We start from the raw sequence: 22,555 nt of genomic DNA on the forward strand, positions 1-22,555 counted from the left end.
CATAGAGCTGCAGGACTTATAGATTTATATAGATTTTATATATTGCAGTAAAATACAAGGACACAGTGAGTAAAATGTAAAAGGATCAAAAAACGCCCCGAAGCGGACTATCTGGGGTTCAGAGGATAGACAAATATAGTAAACTGTTGTGGAGTACAATCGTGTTATACCAAATGAAAATGTAAAAATACACTCTGCACCGTAGACCCCCTCCTCCCTGGAGATGCAGAGCAGGTCTGGGTGGCAGCTCAGCTCCCACACACACAGACTCCCTGCTGAGAGGGTCCATACTGCCGTAATTACACTCCTGCCACAGCTATAGGAAGCGGGGCGGCTGCGGGTGGGAGCAGTGGAGAGCCACGCAGCAGGTGGGGAGGAACAGAGCACTGAATGGAGCTCAGAATCAGGCAGCCAAGGGCCACTGTGGGGCCTAATTACCAAGCCAACATGACTAATGATGAAGCTGCTCTCTGGTGGGGCTGTGTCCGAAATGTGGAGCTCTCATCACACCCGTGTGGAAAACTGAGAACAGAGCTTCCACTCTGTCTGTACACCGTAAAATAATAATATTAATAAATAATAAAAAATAATTTATTGTATTATTTAACAGGGTTCTTGTTGTTTTTCTAGATTAGTTGCAAATGTCTTAAAAATAACTTAATAAAATAAAAGCTGAAATCTTTGAATTAATATAATGTGACTTTATAGTTTTTTATTTATTTTTTAATTTTTTGGAAATTTACAGTATTATTCAATTGCTTAATGGTCTTAAATGTTTAATTACAAGGAATTCAGACAATTATATTTCTTTCTTTTTTTTTTTACATCCATCCATCCATCCATTTTCGTCCGCTTATCCGGGGCCGGGTCGCGGGGGCAGCAGGCTAAGCAGGGCATTCCAGGCGCCCCTCTCCCCAGCCACAACGTCCAGCTCCTCCTGGGGGACCCCGAGGCGTTCCCAGGCCAGGCGAGAGATATAATCCCTCCACCGTGTTCTGGGCCTTCCCCGGGGCCTCCTACCAGTTGGACGTGCCCGGAACACCTCTAACGGGAGGCGCCCGGGAGGCATCCTTACCAGATGCCCAAACCACCTCAACTGGCTCCTTTCGACACGAAGGAGCAGCGGCTCTACTCCGAGCTCCCTCCGGATGTCTGAGCTCCTCACCCTATCTCTAAGGCTGAGCCCAGCCACCCTACGGAGGAAGCTCATTTCGGCCGCTTGTAACCGCGATCTCATTCTTTCGGTCACTACCCAAAGCTCATGACCATAGGTGAGGGTTGGAACGTGGATGGACCGGTAAATCGAGAGCTTTGCCTTCAGGCTCAGCTCCTTCTTCACCACGATGGTCCGGTACAACGCCCGCATCACTGCTGACGCTGCACCAAACCGCCTGTCCATCTCACGCTCCATTCTACCCTCACTCGTGAACAAGACCCCGAGATACTTGAACTCCTTCGCTTGAGGCAGTACCTCTCTCCCCACCCAGAGGGGGCAGTCCACCGTTTTCCGGCAGAGAACCATGGCCTCAGACTTGGAGGTGCTGACTCTCATCCCAACCGCTTCATACTCGGCTGCAAACCGCCCCAGTGAGTGCTGGAGGTCCCGGCTTGATGAAGCCAAAAGAACCACATCATCTGCAAAAAGCAGAGATGCAATTCTGAGGTCACCAAACCGGATCCCTTCCTCCCCCCGGCTGCGCCTTGAGATCCTGTCCATGAAGACCACGAACAGAATCGGAGACAAGGGGCAACCCTGGCGGAGGCCAACACCCACCGGGAACGTGTTTGACGTTGTGCCGAGTATGCGGACACTGCTCTCACTTTGGTTATATAGGGACCGGATAGCTCGTAGCAACGAGCCCGGTACCCCATACTCCCGCAGTACCCCCCACAAGACTCCCTGAGGGACACGGTCATAAGCCTTCTCCAAATCCACAAAACACATGTAGACTGGATGGGCAAACTCCCATGCCCCCTCCAGAAGTCTCGCAAGGGTAAAGAGCTGGTCCGCTGTTCCACGGCCAGGACGAAAGCCGCATTGTTCCTCCTGAATCTGCGGTTCGACAATCGGCCGGAGCCTCCTTTCCAGCACCCTGGAGTAGACTTTCCCGGGGAGGCTGAGAAGTGTAATTCCACGGTAATTGGAACACACCCTCCGGTCCCCCTTTTTGAAAATGGGAACCACCACCCCGGTCTGCCAATCCACAGGCACTGTCCCAGACCTCCACGCGACACTGAAGAGGCGTGTCAACCATGACAACCCAACAATGTCCAGAGCCTTCAGCATCTCAGGGCGAATCTCATCCAACCCTGGCGCCTTGCCGCCGGGCAGCTTTTTAACTACCTCGGCGACCTCGGCCAGGGATATTGATGAGTCTTCCCCTGAGTCTTCAGACTCTGCCTCCTCTACGGAGGACGTTTTGGCTGGATTAAGGAGTTCCTCAAAGTGTTCTTTCCACCGTCTAAGGACATCCCCAGGTCGGGTCAGCAGGTCTCCTCCCCCGCTGAACACAGCTTGGGCCAAGCCCTGCTTTCCCTTCCTGAGTCGCCTGACGGTTTTCCAGAACCTCTTTGAGGCTGACCGGAAGTCCTCCTCCATGGCCTCCCCGAATTCCTCCCATACCCAAGTTTTTGCTTCAGCGACTGCCGCAGCTGCAGCCCTTCTGGCCGAACGGTACCTGTCTGCTGATTCCAGAGACCCCTCGGCCAGCCAAGACCGAAAGGCCTCCTTCTTCAGCTTGACGGCCTCCCTCACTGCTGGTGTCCACCAGCGGGTTCTTGGGTTGCCGCCACGACAGGCACCGACGGCCTTCAGGCCACAGCTCCTACCAGCCGCGTCAACAATTGAGGCTTTGAACATGGCCCATTCGGACTCCATGTCCCCAGCCTCACCTGGGATGTTGGAGAAATTCTTCCGGAGGCGTGAGTTGAAGACCCTGCAGACAGGGGCCTCTGCCAGACGTTCCCAGTTCACCCTCACTACGCGTTTGGGTTTGCCAGGTCTGTCTAGCATCCTCCCCCGCCACCTGATCCAACTCACCACCAGGTGGTGATCAGTTGACAGCTCTGCTCCTCTCTTCACCCGAGTGTCCAAAACATGCGGCCGCAGATCAGACGATACGACAATAAAATCGATCATCGATCTTTGGCCTAGAGTGCTCTGGTACCAGGTACACTTATGAACAACTCTATGCTCGAACATGGTGTTCGTTATGGACAATCCGTGACTAGCACAGAAGTCCAATAACAGAACACCACTCGGGTTTAGATCGGGCAGGCCGTTCCTCCCAATCACCCCCCTCCAGGTACCATCATCGTTACCCACGTGAGCGTTGAAGTCTCCCAGAAGAACAATAGAGTCCCCAGATGGTACCCCTTCCAGGACACCACCCAGAGACTCCAAGAAGGCCGGGTACTCCGAACTGCTGTTTGGTGCATAAGCACAAACAACAGTCAGAGACCTTCTCCCTGCGACTTGCAGCCGCAAGGAGGCGACCCTCTCGTTCCTCGGGGAGAACTCCAACACAGCGGCGCTCAGCCGGGGGCTTGTGAGTATCCCCACACCCGCCCGGCGCCTCTCACCCTGGGCAACTCCGGAAAAGGAGAGAGTCCAGCCTCTCTCCAGGAGTTTGGTTCCAGAGCCCAAGCTATGCGTGGAGGTGAGCCCAACTATTTCTAGCTGGTAACGCTCCACCTCCCGCACAAGCTCGGGCTCCTTCCCCGCCAGCGAGGTGACGTTCCACGTCCCCAGAGCTAGCCGCTGGAGCCGGGGGTCAGCACGCCCAGGTCCCCGCCTTTGCCTGCCGCCCGACTCTCTGTGCACCCGACCCTTATGCCTGAGTCTGCGGGTGGTGGGCCCACAGGTCGGCGGGTCCACGTAGTCTTTTCGGGCTGAGCCCGGCCGGGCCCCGTGGACAAAGGCCCGGCCACCAGACGCTCGCCTGCGTGCTCCCCTCCCGGGTCTGGCTCCAGGAGGGGGCCCCGGTTTACCCGTGCCGGGCGAGGTACACTGTTTTAAATGGTCCCGCTTCATAAGGGTCTTTGAATCGCTCTTAGTCTGGCCCCTCCCCTTTTTTTTTTACAGAGAATGTAAAAACACAAAAAATACCCTATTTTTTTTTTTTACAGTAAAACATTGAATTTAATGTAAAAACATGGAAGCAAAAGTTGGAAATACCGTCACATTTAAAGTAAAAACCAGTATTGTAATATATGTACATATGATAATGTAAAATAAAGGCAACTTTCCATTTTATGACTGTTAAACTTTAAAATTTTATGTAAAATAAATGTAAAGTGCCAAGTGAACCTCAGTTTCTGTGGCTGCATGATTCATATGTAAAGTATATGGAACGTATGGAAATGTTTCAGTTGCTTACAGTTTGTAGAGAATTTACATATGTCATCAGTTAAGGCAGCACTTAAAGGGACAGTACACCCAAAAATAACAAATACATACAATACATACAGACAAGTAAGGTAAAAAAAAAAAAAAAAATATATATATATATATATATATATATATAATATTTGATTTGGGGTGAACTCTCCCTTTAATACCTTTTGTGAACATGATCATGCGCAGTTTTAGTGGGTTTGAATCCGGCCTGCGGCTCATCTTTATGGAGTTTGCATGTTCTCCCCATGTCAACGTGGGTTCCCTCTGGGCCCTCCAGCTTCCACCCACAGTCCAAAACATGCACTTAGGTTTAATTGGTGACTCTAAATTGGCCGTAGGAGTGAATGAGAGTGTGTATGGTTGTCTGTCTTTATGTGTCGGACCTGTGATAGTCTGTCGACCTGTCCAGGTGTATCCGCCTCTCATCCAATGTCAGCTGGGATGGGCTCCAGCTCCCCGTGACCTGAGTTCAGATAAGATGTTAAGGGGAATGAATGAATGGTGGTGAATGGTTTCAGGGGACATGTGGAGTGATCTAGAGTGATTTTCTTTTAAAAAAACAAACGTTTTGTGAGGTAGAAGCAATCACTCTGTGTAGTGATCCTCTCCTGGAAGACATCCCGGTAGTTGGTGTCTGTGAGTGATCACACACACACACACACACACACACACACACACACACACACACACTGCATGAATCTTCACAGAACCTAAGGTAGAGTATCAGCCATCACTCAGCTAAAGTTTCTGACATTCTGTCCATATATCGTAGGATGTGACCAACATTTTTACAACATGATGCCATAAAAGCAGCAGCGTTTTCCCAACTATAACAAGAGTTTTGTGTCTGAGGCAGGTTTTTTTGAGACACGTTTTGCCATTAAATGACCTTAAAATGACAATAATATGTCCTCCATCAGAATGGAGTTGTCTTGGCAGATTTGGTAGAGCAGTTCACCTCTGAATTAATGTTTGACACAGACGGCAACCTCTGGGGCTGAGCAAGGAGACAAACCAGGAAGTGCCTTTAGCTGCATTCTACCGGAAATTCCAGCAGGGGGCGCTAAGTTTGGCTGCAAAAACATTTCTATCCATTAATTTCAATGCAAAATGAGAAAATTTCTAACTTCATTTATTACCTCAGAATTTTTTTAGGACAACACTATGGTCTCAAACACTAGTAAAAAATCTACTTCAAGACAATTTAACGTTAATAATTCTAATAATGGCCCCATTTAGGAGAAAATAGAAGATAAAGAATCGTATGATTTGGGGCGTGGCTATCTTTGATTGACAGGTCACTAACAAGGCGAGCCGTCATCAGGAGAGAAGCAGAGCAATGCGTATCCACGGCAACGTGTCAATAAAGTTATATATAACATTATATAGTTATAAAAAAGGACGTTACGTGGGACGAGGTAAGTAACATACATTTTGTTTTTGGTATATTTTGCTAGCCAAAACTTACATCCCAGTTAATGCTAACATGAATTAGCAGCGGCTTCGCTCAGTCAGGTTGAGGTGTAGAGAGGCTGTAGTCAGTGATCAGATCCCTCTCACTCCTCCACAGTCCAGATATGGTCTGCTCCCCGTATCGGAAACAAGATGGTGACGCAAGATGGCGATGAGTGTAACGCTGAACTCGATGCTTCCAACGGGTAGTCCACAAACCAATGGGTGACATCACGGTGACTACGTCCATTATTTATATACAGTCTATGGTTTGACAGCTTGAATTCAGTTTTTCCTCCACACGCGTGGAACGTTTAAACAAGACATGTAGAATAAAGTGATTTTGACAGATATCAAACATTTTAAGCTTAGTTTTGGTTACTTTTTCTAGTGAAAACATTTGTAACTTATCACCCATTCAAGGACCTTCCGAAAGTTCAAATTCCGACTATAATGCCTGTTTTTACTGTTTCTTTTTTGCGGTTTACGGTGTATTTTTGGCGAAAATTTAAAAAAAATATATTTTTCAATGATAGGTCCAGAGGGTTAAGGCAGCTCTTTAATGGACAGTACACCAAAAAATAGAAAATACGCATTTTTCTCTTGCCTATCATGTTATTTATTAATCTAGAGTATTTCTCATTCTGTCCTCTCCTCCGCTCTCTGTGTCAGAGTTTCACTGTGGGCGGGGCTCAGGCTGCTCATGCCATTAAATTACCTTAAAATGACAATAATATCTAATTATTTCTGGGACAATATGTCCTCCAACAAAACATAGTTGTCTGGACAGACTTGGTAGGGAAGTTTACCTCTGAATTATAATGTTTGACAGCTTGAATTCATCCAGATTTCCGCAGCTTGTTTGAGCAAGGAAACAATAAAACGTTGCTGGAGCTCAGCTGGGAGAGCACCGCGTCACATACAATCTCCCACAGATGAATAATAATAATAATATAGAGTAGGTGTGGAGGGAAAACAAACGTCCCTTTTTTTTTACTGGCAACATAAAAGATGCTGTGAGTGAAGCTGCAGAGTTTGAGGAGCTGTCCAGATGCTGAAAGAGCGCCATGCAGCCTTTCAATTAGTCATAAGAGCTGCTGGCTCCGGAGGAACTGATGGTGGTGGATGTCATTTTAACACTAAGGTGAAAATAAAGTATTCATCCGTCACATGCTTACAGTTCTGCCTTTTACATTTTATTTGGTCATTCATTTAGGGCTGCAATTTCAGTCTGCAGGGTTCCCCCTTGTGGAGCTTTCCTCAACCAAAACAGCAACAAAAAAAGGAATCTCGCTCATCATCTGTTACCAAATAAAAATGTCCCTCTGGGTTTAGTAATTTTCTGTTTTTGCTCTTATCTATATTATTTTATGATACTTATCATCATACTTAATAGCACACTTTCTACTTTTACATATTTGCTGTACATCATACCTTATATAAATATCTGATGTATACTTTCTATAATATGTTTTTATATGCTTTTATACTGTACTATGTATATCCTTTGTGTATATATACATAGGTTTTATTTATAGTTCATATTATAACATACAACAATCTGTTTTCACTAATGTGCAATATCTGCACTGTAAAAAAAAGGAAGTTATTTCACCAATAATTTATTGAAAAAATATATTTTCGCTAATATATCTAAAAATATTTAAATATAGATCTGTAGAATAGTTTCCCCCCCCCTTTTTAATATGAAGGTGTTGGCAGACTTTCTTTTTTATTATTTTCATTTATTTATAAAAGTCACTGTAATTTTAATATTCAAGACCATTAAACAAACACACAATACTTTAAAAATATATATAATGTTCCCTTTTAATAATTTACAAATGTCAACTTCCATTTTATGGTTAATATGTGTAATAAAAGTAGGTAATACTTTTCTTCATGGCATTTGCACTTAATGTAGAAAAACCAAGAAAATTCCTGGAAAATAAAACAGTACATTTCTTTAGAATTCCTTTTTTAATATATACTCCGGAAAAAAACCCTGTGTGCAATACTGATAATAACGTCCATTAGGGTCCGCATATATAATTTATGTTTGTTTATTCATTCATTATTTTCTTATTTTTATATCCAAATTTGCTTAAGCACTCTTTGTAACTCCCCTGTCTGTTTCGACTGAACTCTGGTGTTATCTTAAAACCAATTTGGAGCAGAATAACGATCCGTGCAGCCACAGAGCGAGAGAGAGCCTGGATCTGCAACGAGCTGTCAGTCGCAGCAGCCTGTAGGAGAATGCAGACAGGAGGGGTGGAGTTCACAGCTTTTACTTTTCCAACGCTGCTGTGGCAGAAGAGCTCATTCTGTGCCTGGTAAACAGCGCTGGTGCGTCCTGGCATGTGATCCCGCTCCGCTCGAATCGACCGCCTCGCTGCTGCAGCCTCCCAGTAAACTTTTCATGCTGTTGCCCGTCCAATGGACAGCACTTAGGAGCTTCGTCTGGACCGTATCCGCTCCCGCCCGCTCCGGCTCCGCTGCGCTCCGGCTCTTCGCCTTCTGCTCTCCGGGTTGAGAGGGACTCGCGCGGCTGGCCCGGGTCTCCCGCTGCACACATGGAGGGAGACGTCATGGACAAAGTGGAGGCCACGGCGACGGTCCGTGACTTCGATCCCATCAGTGGGAGCATCCCGGCCACCAAAGTGGAGATCACCGTGTCCTGCAGGTGAGTCGGTGCTGCTGGTGCTGTTGCTGGGGCTGCGTCACGGTGTGGGGAGCTCCGCGCGCACAGACAGGACGCTGCTTATAATAGAAATAATAATAAAACAACTTTACAGGTAAATGACCTGCATATGCACCCAATATGTCAGTGGAATATTAAACTATTGTAAATAATTAGCATTTTAGAATGATGTCTAATGATAGTGAAATGCACAAAACCTGACACTGCCTCAACTTTTACGCGTTTGTTTTCCCTGTTTATCGTAAAGATTTCCGCTGTGTGTGTGTGTGTGTGTGTGTGTGTGTGTGTGTGTGAGAGAGAGAGAGAGAGAGAGAGAGAGATCCTTGTCTCCACTGCACTGTGTGTGTGTGTGTGTGTATGTGTGTTTTGCGCACGCCACAAGTCGCGTGCCACTGGAGATATCCACCGTGGATGAGTTTGTTGGCGTGCCTCAGAGGTTTCCCCCTGAGGGAACTTGTCGTGTTTGAAGCTGTGAAGCTGCTTTTACAGGCTCCGGAAACCACAGAAAACATCAATAATTAGCCTAGATATAAATATATTCTCGCCCTCGTTGTCCATTTAGCTGAATCTCTGCTCCCCCTCCCCGAAAAAAACCCATCCCCAAATCCTGTGGTGTGAGCTGGCTGAGTAGGGCGGGGCCGCTGGCTGCAGGTGGATCAGTGTGTACAGTGTGCTGCTGCATACAGGTCGGCTTTAATGAAAGATTCTCGTGGAAATTGTTGCCGATTTGTGTTTCAGGAGCCCCTCTGCTGTGCGTCATTTTGCCATAATCCACAGTGTTCAGCTGTGTGTAGCTGCTGGCTGCATTAGTATTATATGCATGTAAATGTTCCCATGAGCTCTGCTGCTGCTGAAAGAATCCCATAATGTTTGTTGAGCCACAAGCGAAAGATTTATCAGCTAAAAATCCTGCTGTCTGAATGCAGAATTGGAAGTCAGATGAGACAGTTCCCCTCTAGATCACTGATTGACTGTTTCTTGTTGAAAACGCAGCTCTGGAGTCCATTTTGAAATCATGAAGTTGTTCAACAAACCCAACATTGCTGTTTTTGTCATGTAGGCAACCTTCTAACCTCTATGGATATTAATGAATTGGTAACATTTCAGAAGGAGATCTGTTAACCTTTCCAGCGCTGACAGGTTGGAGGATGGTGCAGCTATGCGGAGAGGGGACTGTTTAAAGGGATAGTTCACCCTAAAATCAAAAACGTATATTTTCATGAAAAATGGTTAAAAAAATATATGAAAAAACTGTTACTGTAATGTTGCTGTTATTCGACACTTGCATCAAACAGTACACAACGTAAGTTTTTTTTTTTTTTTTACAGATGATTAAAAAAACATGTAATGTATGTATTTAAACATATATCCAGAGAATAACTTTCGACAATTTATTTAAATATATATATATATATATATTTTACATTAAATGTAATGTAAGAAAACAGCATTCAGTAATATAATGTATATTTTCATATTTTATCACATTTTTACATTTAACATTTAAGACCATTAAGCAATTTAATAATATTGTAAAAAAAAAATCTATGATGTCCCATGATATTATTTAGATTTCAACGTAAATTTTTAATATTTGTAATTTTTGTAAGTAATTTGACCTAAATGTGGACAAAAAACCCCAAGAAAAACCCTGGAAAATAATACAGTACATTTTTCTTAAATATCTTTTTTTTGTGTTTGTACATTGTAGCAGTATCAGCTAGAAAGAAAATGCATGAAACGCCTTTAACAAAATAGTTGGCAGTGCGGTTTCGAGGAAGAAAAATGTTTCTTTTTAGGTGCACTGTCTCTTTAAGAGCTGCCTTAACCTTCTGATCCCCACCACTGAAACATGTGTTTTCTTTCAAATATTGCCAAAAATACACTGTTTATCGTAGAAAGAAACTGTAAAAACGGGCATTATGGTTGGAATTTGAACTTTCCGACAGTTCTTGAACGAATTGTAGCTTACAAAAAGTTTCCCTTAGAAAAACAAACTAATACAAAGCTTAAAATTTAGATATTTCTGTCAAAATTCCTTTAATCTAAGTCTCATTTAAACGGTCCGTGTGTGGAGGAAAAACAGACGTCACTTCAGAAATCTGAATAAATTCAAGCCGTCAAACATAATTCAGAGGTAAACTGCTCTACCAAGTCTAGAGCATAACTACATTTTGTTGGAGGGCATATTATTGTCATTTTAAGGTAATCTGATGGCATGGGCAGCCTAAGCCCCGCCCACAGTGAAACTCTGACACGGAGAGCACAGGAGAGGAAGAGTTTGAACTTTCTGACAGTCCTTGAACAGATCATAGGTTCCCGTTAGAAAAAGTGACCAAAAACAAGCTAAAAATGTTGATATTTCTGTCAGAATCACTTTATTCTACATGTGTCATTCAGAATGTCCCCTTAAGGTTGGTGGGTTATCTTGAGTAACCAGGTCATGATTTCTGGAAAGAGACAAATCTATATTTTGTTGTCCTGAGCACCACCAGCTGTGAGCCATCTAGTATCAATCTATTAGAGAGAAGACAGACATCTATACAGCACCAAATACACTAAAACAATCTACAGATAAGATGAACAATATGTTTGATTTCAAAGACCCTTATCATCTGTTTATGTAACCATTATTTTTTTATTTAGTGTGAAACAGAGGCTGTAGGGTGTGTGTGTGTGTGTGTGTGTGTGTGTGTGTGTGTGTGTGTGTGTGTGTTATCCGTTGTTGGGAGCAGCAGCTGGACTGTGGCTTCTTCCCTCTTGGTGCACACTTGTACATTTCCGCCCTCAGACCTTCAGACTTTAAGCTGAGCTGTGTGTTGATGCCCCCCGGCTGTGTCTATCTGCAGCTCCCTTGTCTGTCATTAATGTCTCTCCAAACAAAGACTTGCTCCAGGACATAGTTTGATAGAGAAGAAAAAGAAAATATTCAGTCCTGCTTTCATTAGACCTTGAAACATGTTCTGCTCTGGCTGCAGAGACTTCAGGTCCTCTCTGTGACTCTCTGTCTGACCTCTGAGGATTTCATCAAACACATATGAGACAAACAACCATGCATGAAGCTGTTCCTCCCACTGATTAGTCCGTGAGTGTTTGGTCCATCCTGCAGAGGCAAACAGAAACAATGGGTGTCATGTGGGTGCGAGCTGAGGCTCCACAACTCTGTGTAATTGATTTAGTAAGCCTGAAAGCTCTGAGATTGCAGCACACATGGAATTGAATTGCGGCGGCGTGCAGCCCTGCAGGCGTTCTCATAACCCTCTGCCAATATTACAGCAAACCCCCTGACAAGCAGAGAGACTGAAGCAGACAACCCCTTATCAAAACAAGTGCATATCACTATGATAGCACAGCGTTCCTGTTTGCGGCTCTGATTGGTTTTCCTCACAGGTCAGCAGCGAGCCGAGCCCCGAGCAGCTGCTTCAACTCTGAGAGGATGGCTCTTTAAACTCAAGTGCACTGTAAAAAAATAAATCATAAAAAACAGTAAAAAGTCTGGTAGCAAATGTCAGCAGTCAAATTACAGTAAACAGTTTGTTTTAAATTGCATTTTATTAATTTACAATAAAGTGAATTTCTGGATTTTTTTTTACATTGCACAGTGATAAGATGGCTCCTTAAACTCAAGTGCACTATAGAAAAAATAAAATAACAATCATGAAAAAAGAATAAAAAGTCTGGTAGCAAACAGTAAACAAGTCTTTTTTTAACAGAATATCTGAAGAATAACTTGTTTTTTTAATGATTAAAAAACTATAATATGACAATATGTGTTGCCAGACATTTAATTATTTTTCTTTATTTTTTTTTTTTTACATGAAATTTAAAGTTTTACTGTAATAAAACAGAAAGTTGACTCAATTTACATTCAGCGATATGTGTATTTTTTCTATTTTTGCAATTAATTTACTGTAGTTTAACATTTAACACATTTAACAATTTTAATATAATGTATGTGATAGAATAGAATAGAATTGCCCATTATATTCTTTTCCAGATATCAACTTCCATTTTATGGTTAATATTTGGAAGAAAAGTAAAAGTTCACTGTAATGAAATTAAAAATCAAAATGGTACCAATTCTGACAGCAAAAGTTGCCAAACACTAACCGTCAAAGAACAAGTTATTTTGCAGATAATATACACAAAATATCTATATATATTTTTAAAAAATGTCTGTAGGATAACTAAGAATGACTTTTTATTGATTTGGGTTTTTAATGATTTTTTTTTACATTAAAATTTTACTGTGAAAAACTACATAGTTGCCTTAATTTTACATTCAGCAATATGATGTGTATTTTTTGTATTTTTTAAAAAAGAATTACTGTAACTTAACATTCAAGACTATTAAGCAATTGAATAAAACTGTAAAAAAAACCTATAACATCCCATTATATTACTAATTTTAAACTTCCATATTATGATTAATATTTGTAATAAAAGTAATTTACTTTTTTTTAGCATTTGCACTTCATGTTGAAAAAACATCAATATTAGAAAAAGTGAAATGAGACAGTAAAATTCTGGTAAAATATATCCATGTATTTTTTTTTACAGTGTACCCTCCAACTCAGTTATAAGATGTCTTTTCAAACTCAAGTGCACTTAAACAAAATAAATAAATCATTAAAAAAACAGTAAAGCCTGGCTGCAAGAGTTTTCAAATAACAGTAAACACCAGATATTTTTACAGATAAAAATACATATAATATACAGTAAATATTTATATTTAAAAAATATATGTGTTTGGCAGACTTTTTACTGTTTTATTCTGATTTACAGACTTTGTTTTAACCCCATTTTTGCTATATTGGCCTTGTATAGAGAAACAGTGTAAGATAGTGAAAATAGATTTAGGAAAAAACAAACATAAAACCTTGTAAAATAATAGAGTAAATGTAAATTTTTTACAGTGTACACATCAGTGGCCTACATCTGCTTTAACAAACACTGCAGAGAATCAGTTCAGTGGGTCGGGGCCGGTCGGGCCCGGCGTCCCCGGTGCATTCACAGGCCACCTCTTACGTGACAGTAATGAGTGTTCATTAGTTAATATTGAAGCAGCTCTGTTGAATATTTCACAAGTTGTCTATGCGGTTTGCTACATCATGCTTTAATCATGAGCAAAGTAGTAAATGTTGAACTGGGCTGGACTGTTAAGTGTGCCCTGCTTTTATATCTCAGCTCAGCAGAGCGTCTCCGAGTTCCCCTGTACAATGACTTGAGGGAAACTGGGGCCGTTCCACTGTGAAGCACACTTTTGGAAATGAATATCGGGAAAAATGTGCACACAGGCGAAAATCACACAGCCCCAGAAGGCTCCACACATGGGTCTTCGTTTAATGAATCGATTTTTCCCCCCTCTTTGGTTGGTCACAGCACAGATCCACGGACAGGATGTCAGTAATGATTTGTAAATGCTCTGTTTACTGTATGTGCCTGTGTGACCGCAGAGTGGGACGGCTTCTGATAAGCTTGACAAGCTCACAAAGGTTTACAGCCCTTATCAGAACACAGCGCTCCTGCAAGATTATTTTTTGGCATGTTGTTTGTTAGAAAGTTATCATCCGGAGGAGAGTGAAGGAGGAAAAATAACCCAACGACTTGATGAAAAGCCCACATGCTGACACTTTACCATTGTCAGCACCTGATGTGCACTTCAGTCAGACAAAACCACAGAGAGCAAAGAACACAACACTCTCTGTGCAGCCCAGGCATCAAACACACTCATAATCTGCTTAAAGCTCTGTATAATTATAGTTAAAGGAACATTCATGATAAAAAAAAATAACCAGAGAACATTTTGACGCCTCTTCTACCCAAACCATTTATTCACAGCCTCTCCTGTCCTCTCCTCTCGACTCAGTGTAAACAGCCTCTCATGTCCTCTCCCCTCTGCTCTGTGTAAACAGCCTCTCCTGTCCTCTCCTCTCTGCTCAGTGAATATTTATCACGTGACTGTTGGTCTCAGCAGAATCAATCATGTCTTCACAGTGTCTCTGAGGAGCAGAATTTAATGTTTTTAACAGGATCTGGTTAGTGCAAATGCTTTATTTTAATGACACATGTAGAGTAAAGAGATTCTGACACAAATATCAACATTTTAAGCTTCGTTTTGGTCACTTTTTCTCACAGAAACCTTCATAACCTATGATCTGTTCAAGGACTGTCGGAAAGTTCAGATTCCAACAGTAACACCCGTTTTTACAGTTTCTTACAGTGTATTATTTTTGCAGTCTTTTAAAGAAAACATACGTTCAGAGGGTTAAAACTATGAGAATCATAATACACTATAATCCTTCCAAAAGCAACTATGAAGTATGATGAAACTTGACCTAATAAGCAAATATTAAGTCCTTTATAATGTGTTACGATCATTGTTTTTAAGCATTATCAATATGAGTGCGTATAACTGTGATTATACAGTGCTATGATCAGATTATGATGCATTATCAGTTTGTTTATAATGCATTTTAGACATAAGGGTCATAAAAAGTGCTACATTGTAAAAAAACAAACATATTTTGCAGAAGTGTATTTCAATGTAATTTTTTACTGGCTTTTTCTTGTTTTTTTTTTTTTAAATTAAGTGCAGATTCCATAAAAAAGGGGCAAGTTACTTTTACTACAAATATTAACCATAAAAAGATGTTGAAATCTGTAAATTAATATAATAGGACATTATTTTTTACAGTATTATTCAGTTGCTTAACAGTCTTAAATGTTTAATTACAGTGATTTCTATTTTTTTTATATACAAAAAATACACATCATATTGCTAAATGTAAAAAAAAAAGGCAAATTTGGATTTTTTTTCTGTCTGTTGAATTAAATATATGTAAAATAAATTGTGGAAAAATGGTAAAAAGTCATATTAAAGTAACATTTTGTTAAAAATGTGTTATTCTATGTTTTTAAATACAGATATTTACTGTATATTATCTGATTTTTTAAATAAATTATCAGTTAATGTCAGATAACTTAGGGTTGTTTTCTGAGTGTTTTTGTGTTTTTTACTGAAATGGTATTTCCCTCCCACATTTTTACAGTATTTTTTAATTACTTAATGGTCTTGAATGTTAAATGTTTTTTTTAAATACAAAGATACACATTATATTGCTGAATGTAAAAGTAAGCAACTTTCCATTTATTCTGACTGTTAAATTAATATTTCAACGTAAAATAAATGTACAAAAATGTAAAAAATCTTTAAAAAATAACTTACAGTTGTTAAATGTTATTTGAGTGGGTTTTTTAATTTTTTTTTACTGAATTGGTATTTCCCTCCTACATAAACACATCATTGGAGGACATATAATAGAAATTTATTGGTGGTTTACAACATGTCAAAACACACCACAGGTACGCAGCTCAAAGTGAAACAGCTGACAAAGCGCTCAGCCTCCCACCTGACAGCTCCAACACCCAGCTGTTCCAGCCCCCATCGTCCATGTCTGCAGGACGGAGACTCTGCACCGTGTCTGTCTCCTCCTCCTCTCTGCTGCTGCTGTAACCATTCATTTGCTGTGATAGATTGGTTAGAGTAGCACTGCATCCAATCAATGCACTCCATAGCTGTGGGGGGATCTAACTCAACCAGGCCACTCTCGCTCCCCGAGGGATTCATTACCTGGTGAAACACATGAGAGGTCACGTGACCGCCAGGCAGCATCCCATGACAAATAAATGCTCGCCGGAGAGGATCCCTGGCCGCTGATTGCTGTTGCCAGAGTTCAGTCTTAAAACATGTGGCATGCTTCTTGATCTCTTCCTGAGGCAATCATTGCAGCAGAGGGGGGAAGCCTAATGAAATCATCAGGATGATTAGGATGTGTGGCGTCGCTGCTCGATCTGTCAAAAACAATTGCCTTAGCAGAGCAATTGGGATTCAAGCTGTGTGAAAACCTTTTGTTTATTCCGATGCTTGTTGTTCCGGCCTGTAACTCTGCTGCTGTTGTCGTGTTAATGGCTCTTGTAGCTGCTGATCTCGCTCAGACTCGGTTACCCATTCAATCAAACCCTGTGACCTGCTTTTCTGCTGGAAACATCCTTCTGTTTTTCTTCTGCAACTCCGAATTGAACTAGTTTGCATTGTGCAATATATTCGCAGATTGCATTTGAATATTCCTGCATCCTGGGGTCCCTAAACAGTCTGTGAGCTGCATAAATCGGGTCTGACTGGAAGGCTGAGACTCTTGTGGATTCAATGAGCCCAAAGGCCCATTTTCAAAGGGGTCCCTTGACCTCTGACCTCCAGATATCCAAATAAATTGGGTTCTATGTATCCCCATGAGTCTCCTCTTAACAGACATGCCCACTTTATGCTGATAACATCCAGTTTGGGGCAGAAACCTGTAGTTTTCTCATGCAAAGGTGATATTTTTGCCCAAATTATCCTATTGCATCTGAATATTTGTGCACACTAGGGTCCCTAAACAGTGTGTGAGCTGCATAAATGGGGTCTGACTGGAAATCTGAGACTCTTGTGGATTCAGTGAGCCCAATGTTCTTCATGTGTGATGATGTTAGTGAGTGAAACTTGAGCTCAGTGTATAAAATGAGCTGCTGTGACCTCTAGGATAATCACAGCCTCATGAAACTTTACAACCACAAACTAGAGACCTAGAGCATTCAGAGGATGGATGGCTTAAAAAGTTTTAATTTTAGCTAAAATTACAGTAATCTCCTAACAAAATTATGTTGTTGTCGTGTTAATGGCTCTTGTAGCTGCTGATCTCGCTCAGCCTAGGTTACCCATTCAATCAAACCCTGTGACCTGCTTTTCTGCTGGAAACATCCTTTTGTTTTTCCTCTGCAACTCTGAATTGAACTAGTTTGCATTGTGCAAGAGCATAAAATATTAATAAAGGATCTCTTTGAGTAAGAGAGAAATTTCAATTTGCACCGTTTTTTTTTTTTTTTTTACTGCGCCGCTCTCTTCTTATCGTGTTCTGGGTTAAGACTGACCTGCGGCAGCTCGCAGCTTTTATCTTGCACAATTGTGTGTGTGTGTGATGTGTCGCATCTGTTTTTGGGGATCGAGGCTGTGAGACGTGAGGCTGCCAAGAGGAGGCAGTTTTTTTTCTTCTAAATTCCAATTTGGGGATGTTAAGATTGCAGCAGGCGAGTCTCACAGGTCGATGAAGCGGATTATTATGCATGAACCCCTGACACAGTGAAAATGAGTTTGGATCCCAGACACTTGGCTTGTGGTGGTGTCAGTGTTATTAATATATTCTCATTGGGGATCTATGACAGCAGAGGGGGGATCCCATGGATACACAGTTGTGGTGCCGTGCCACTGGGTTCGTGCTGCCTGTGTCATCTCAAAGTGTTGATTGGAACGACAGGAAAAGTCGAGCGGGCGGTGCAGCAGTAAGAAATCAAAGCCGGTCCCTCTTGGCTCAGAAGTATCAAGCTGCTTGTGTCACTCTTTTCAGAGAGCCTTAAGGGTCAGCCGAGTGTGTTTGTGGATTTCTGTGTCGAGGGATATTTGACCTAACATCACAGCTTGTCTGGGGGAATGTGTGAGCTGGTGGCAGATTTGTACAAAGTGTGACAGGTCGCTCTGTGAAGGTTTCACCGCATTATGTTGCATATGTAGAAGGTCTCCTCAGAGCCGCCGGCTGCAACAAGCCACTCATTGTCATGTTTTTGTCAGACTTATAAGATTGTAATTTATTTTACAATTTTTATACAGTAGCCAAAAGGGACGTTTGTGGCAGTGTGGGGGAGAATCTGTGGGTGTGCTTTGCCACAAAGCTGTTTGATAAGTACAAATACAATTAATTCTCACTGTAGGGAAATGGATTATCAGTCAAATGTGTGAATCGTGCAAAAGATAAATGAATCACCAGCGACAAAACTGTGAAGTTATTAAAGGCTTCTGAAGGAGCTGGCAGTCAGTTTAATTTCAAGTTTGTTTAAAGTTTTCTAATTTGTGTTGGATGATTTCAACTGAAATATGTAATGTTGCAGTTTGGACATGAAGAGGTCAATACATGATTTTTAATACATGTGTTATGAGGATAAAATGCAGTTTAAGGCAAAAAAACACATAGTTTTTCTCATGCAATATATTCACAGATTGTATTTGAATATTCCTGCACCTCTGGGGCCCCTAAACAGTCTGTGAGCTGCATAAATCGGGTCTGGCTGGAAAGCTGAGACTCTTGTGGATTCAACAAGCCCAATGTTCTTCATGTGTGATTAAGTCAGTCCCCATAGTAGCATTTCATTCAACAGCTTATTTATATCGGAAAACATGCAATGCAAAGTTAATAGGCAACCTTGATTCCAAAGAAGTTGGGATGCTGAGTAAAAAAAATGTCTACCCACGAGACATGCCCACTTTATGCAAGAAACATGCATCAATATTTTGTCCTATTGCATATGAATATTTGTGCACACTGGGGTCCCTAAACAGTGTGTGAGCTGCATAAATGGGGTCTGACTGGAAAGCTGAGACTCTTGTGGATTCAATGAGCCCAATGTTCTTCATGTGTGATGATGTTAGTGAGTGAAACTTGAGCTCAGTGTATAAAATGAGCTGCTGTGACCTCTAGGATAATCACAGCCTCATGAAACTTTACAACCACAAACTAGAGACCTAGAGCATTCAGAGGATGGATGGCTTGAAAAGTTTTAATTTTAGCTGAGAATATAGAAATCTCCAAAATTCCAAAAATCTCAAGTACACCTAAAAGTAAATCTCTGAAAAGATTTTTGCACTAACTTTGGTGCATTATGCTCCCCCTTCCTGACATGATATCATGACATGTTTTTTTCAGATCTACTTGTTTTATATTATCAGTTTCTCTTTGGTCTTAAACACCCGTCACAGCCTCCGAAGGCTAAAAATCTGATGTTTCACTGGTGGGTCAGTCGAATTCAAAAGCCTTATCAAATGTGGATCTGGAGAATTGTGACAGCTGTGAGCAGTTTGGTCCGCTTGAAATTAACTCTGGCGGTTTTGTCTGATGTTTTTTGCTGGGGTGAACGCTCAAACGAACTGTGGTGAGGACCAAACAACCGCTAAAAAATGGGGGTCTTGGTTTCGCTTCCAAGTGCACCAGAGTTCAGTTCTCTGCAGGTGAGAACGCAGTCCGATACAGAAACTGTCCAACAGACGAAGCTCAGTGTGAAAGAAACCAAACCAGAGGAGACACTGAGAGATTTACCAAAGAGTAATAACTATTGAGTGGATGTTATAAAGGATGTAGTGAAAGTAGTTGGCTTTGCATCAATGAATTTCTCTGTGCATTTTGAAGATTCTCATGAGAAAAGCTTGATAGAAATACTGAAATTCGATTTGAAATTGAACACAAAAGTTTTGACGCTCACTTGAGGTGTTTTTGTCTTTTTTAAAGAATAGTTAATGCACTAAACAGGAGATGGAAACGCTTTTTCTGAATAAGTTCTGACGTAGCGAACATTTGACTCCCATGACTGTCTCCTGGGTGGGTAAATTTGATTAGTAACCACAAACTGTATACAGATAAAGGACATATTCACTGTGATGTCCCCCGTTGGTTTGTGGCCCACTTGAAGCATCAAGTTCAGCGTTACGTCTATCGACATTTTTGTTTATTGGAACCAGGAGAGACCATATTTGGACTGTGGAAGAGCAAGGAATGTCTAAACTTAAACTGTTAATGCTAAAACTAAATGATCGTTACTTACTGGAGAAACTGAACAGCAACTTGTTGGAGTCTTTAAGTCCGACCGAACGCTCAAGAAGACATTTTAAATGAACCAATTTCAGTTTGAAGCTGTTTACATGTCCATGTTGCCGTGGATACGCATCGTTCTGCTTCTATCCTGATGACAGCCACCTGTCAATCAAAGGTAGCCACACCCCCAAATCATATCCTGCTATTTCATCTTTTTTTCTTCTAAATGACACCATTATTTACACATTAACATCAGATTGTCTTGAAGAAGACTTGAAACTAGAGATTGAGATCATAATGTTGCCACCAGAATTTTTTCTGAGGTAATAAATCAGGTGAGAAATTTTCTCAGTTTGTATTGAGATAGATGGGACTGGACGGTGGCCCCCCCCGATGGACTTCAGAAACATTGCAGGCTGAAGGCATTTATTTGCTTCACTGCTCAGACCGATTTGTTGGTGTTGTTTTGTCTCTTCTTCTTCTGCTGTTTACTGACGGATTGGCCTACAGCAACACAGTACACTGCCACCTGCTGACCAAAGTACGTTACTGCAGCTTTGTTTATTTGCTCTAAACCAGCTGATGTTCCTGAGTGCTACCAATGTAAAAAAAAAAAAAAAACCCTACATGTACTGTATCCGTTGCTACAGCTTCAATGTTGTGAATTGGATCTAATTATGAAACCGCACAGGACATCTGTTTCCAGCTGAGTGTAGCATCAGTGTGTGATCGTACAATGTTCGTCTGTGTTTCAGTCTTCAGCTGCTCATTATGCTTCTCCTCCAGCTCACCTGCTGCGAGCTGCTCTCACCTATCCAAGAGTCCTGCAGCAGTCTAGCTTCGTCTGTTCCTGCCTTAAAGAGCATCTCATCCCTCACTAACATCAATTAGTGTTCTCCTCTGAGAGGCTTTTCTTTGTGCACGTTATTACCATGAACACGCTGACCCGGCTCTCTCCACGCCACGCCTGGACGAGTCCACGCAGAGCTTCCTCCCTCTGTCTCTATTTAATGACCAGCTACTGTCACTTCAAAGCCCAGATATGTATGAGCTCAGAGATGCTTTACTGTGCCTTGTTGGGTTCCTAGTGTACAATTAAACGTGCTTTATGTCACCGGGCTGTAAACTGAGAGAAAACGCTTAATTGGCATAAATTCACAATAAGTGCAAAGTGCTCTGCTATACTGTAAAAAAAAGATTGAAAAAAAAAATCCAGAAAGTGTAATGTTGTATTATTTAACAGGGTTTTTACTTTTTTTTTTTCCAACATTAAGTGCAAATGCTATAAAATATATATATATAATTTATTTTTAATGGCCTTAAATGTTAAATTACAGTGAATTCTATCTAAAAAAAAACAAAAAAAGTATTATATAATATATATATATATATATATATATATATATATATACCTAAAAAATATGATATTGCTGAATATAATATGTAAAACATTTTTACAGTAAAACTATAAATCAACCCAGTAAAGTCTTTTAAACGTCATATTTAAGTATTCTTCTTAAGTAATCTTAAGAATTCTATGTAAAAACAAAACAAAAACAATACACATCATATTGCTAAATGTAAAAATCAAGCCAACTTCCGGTTTTCTTACAGTAAAACTTTAAATGTGAAAAATGTAAAACATCATAAAAAATCGTTAAAAAAGACTTACAGTCATGTTCAAATAAAAAAAGTTAGCTATTCTACAGATAAATATTTTTAAATAAAATTAACTGTATATTATCTGCATTTTTAGAGAAACTACCTGTAAAGTAGTAAGTGTTTGGCAACTTTTTTACTGTTTTAAAAAATATATATTTTTTACAGTGTACAGTGTAAACATGGTTTATGTCACCAGTCTGCTAAGATATCTGCAGTTTGACTTTTTTCAGGTGAAACTGAGAGATAATGGGAGATTGGCACAAATTCACAGCCGGCTGAGAGCTCTGCAGAGGTTAGAACAGGCAGATAGCATCAGTGAGAGCATCTCCCTCAGCTCCTCACAAAAGCCTTTCTTTGCACAAACCCCGAGCTGTCACACTGTGCAATTAGCGGTGATATTATTCCCTGGTTGGACATTAGTCACACACCAAAAGCCACCCGGAGCCGCCGAGTCACAGCCTCCGTGCATTCTCATTTATTAAACTAGCAGTTTTATGACTGAGATTCTGTCACTGCCCGCGAGACGGCCGCCCAGGGAGTGCTCTGCGGCAGGTAGCGTCCACCTGGAGAGAGAGGCTGAGCAGAAACTGAATAATTAAGCAGATGGAGCAGGAGAAGACACCTGGCGCCATCACAGTGAAGGTCAGCAGGTGGCTCGGGCTCTAA

At 41.3% G+C, this 22,555-nt stretch overlaps 1 protein-coding gene across 4 annotated transcripts in view; it reads left to right on the plus strand.

Annotated features, from left to right (window-relative positions):
- Nucleotides 1-8,152: 8,152 nt before the first annotated feature.
- Nucleotides 8,153-22,555, plus strand: part of cpne5a (copine Va) — a 126,013-nt gene continuing 111,610 nt past the window's right edge. For 3 of the 4 annotated variants that reach the window (XM_059332463.1, XM_059332465.1, XM_059332466.1), the window contains exon 1: nt 8,154-8,534. In XM_059332463.1, coding sequence (XP_059188446.1) covers nt 8,425-8,534 — 110 coding nt within the window. In that variant the 5' untranslated portion in view covers nt 8,154-8,424. Of the gene's footprint in view, nt 8,535-22,555 lie in introns of all 4 variants that reach the window. The other variant, XM_059332464.1, reaches the window with a different exon arrangement.

This window comes from Centropristis striata, chromosome 5 (genome assembly GCF_030273125.1).
Source record: "Centropristis striata isolate RG_2023a ecotype Rhode Island chromosome 5, C.striata_1.0, whole genome shotgun sequence".
NCBI classification, from domain to species: domain Eukaryota; kingdom Metazoa; phylum Chordata; class Actinopteri; order Perciformes; family Serranidae; genus Centropristis; species Centropristis striata.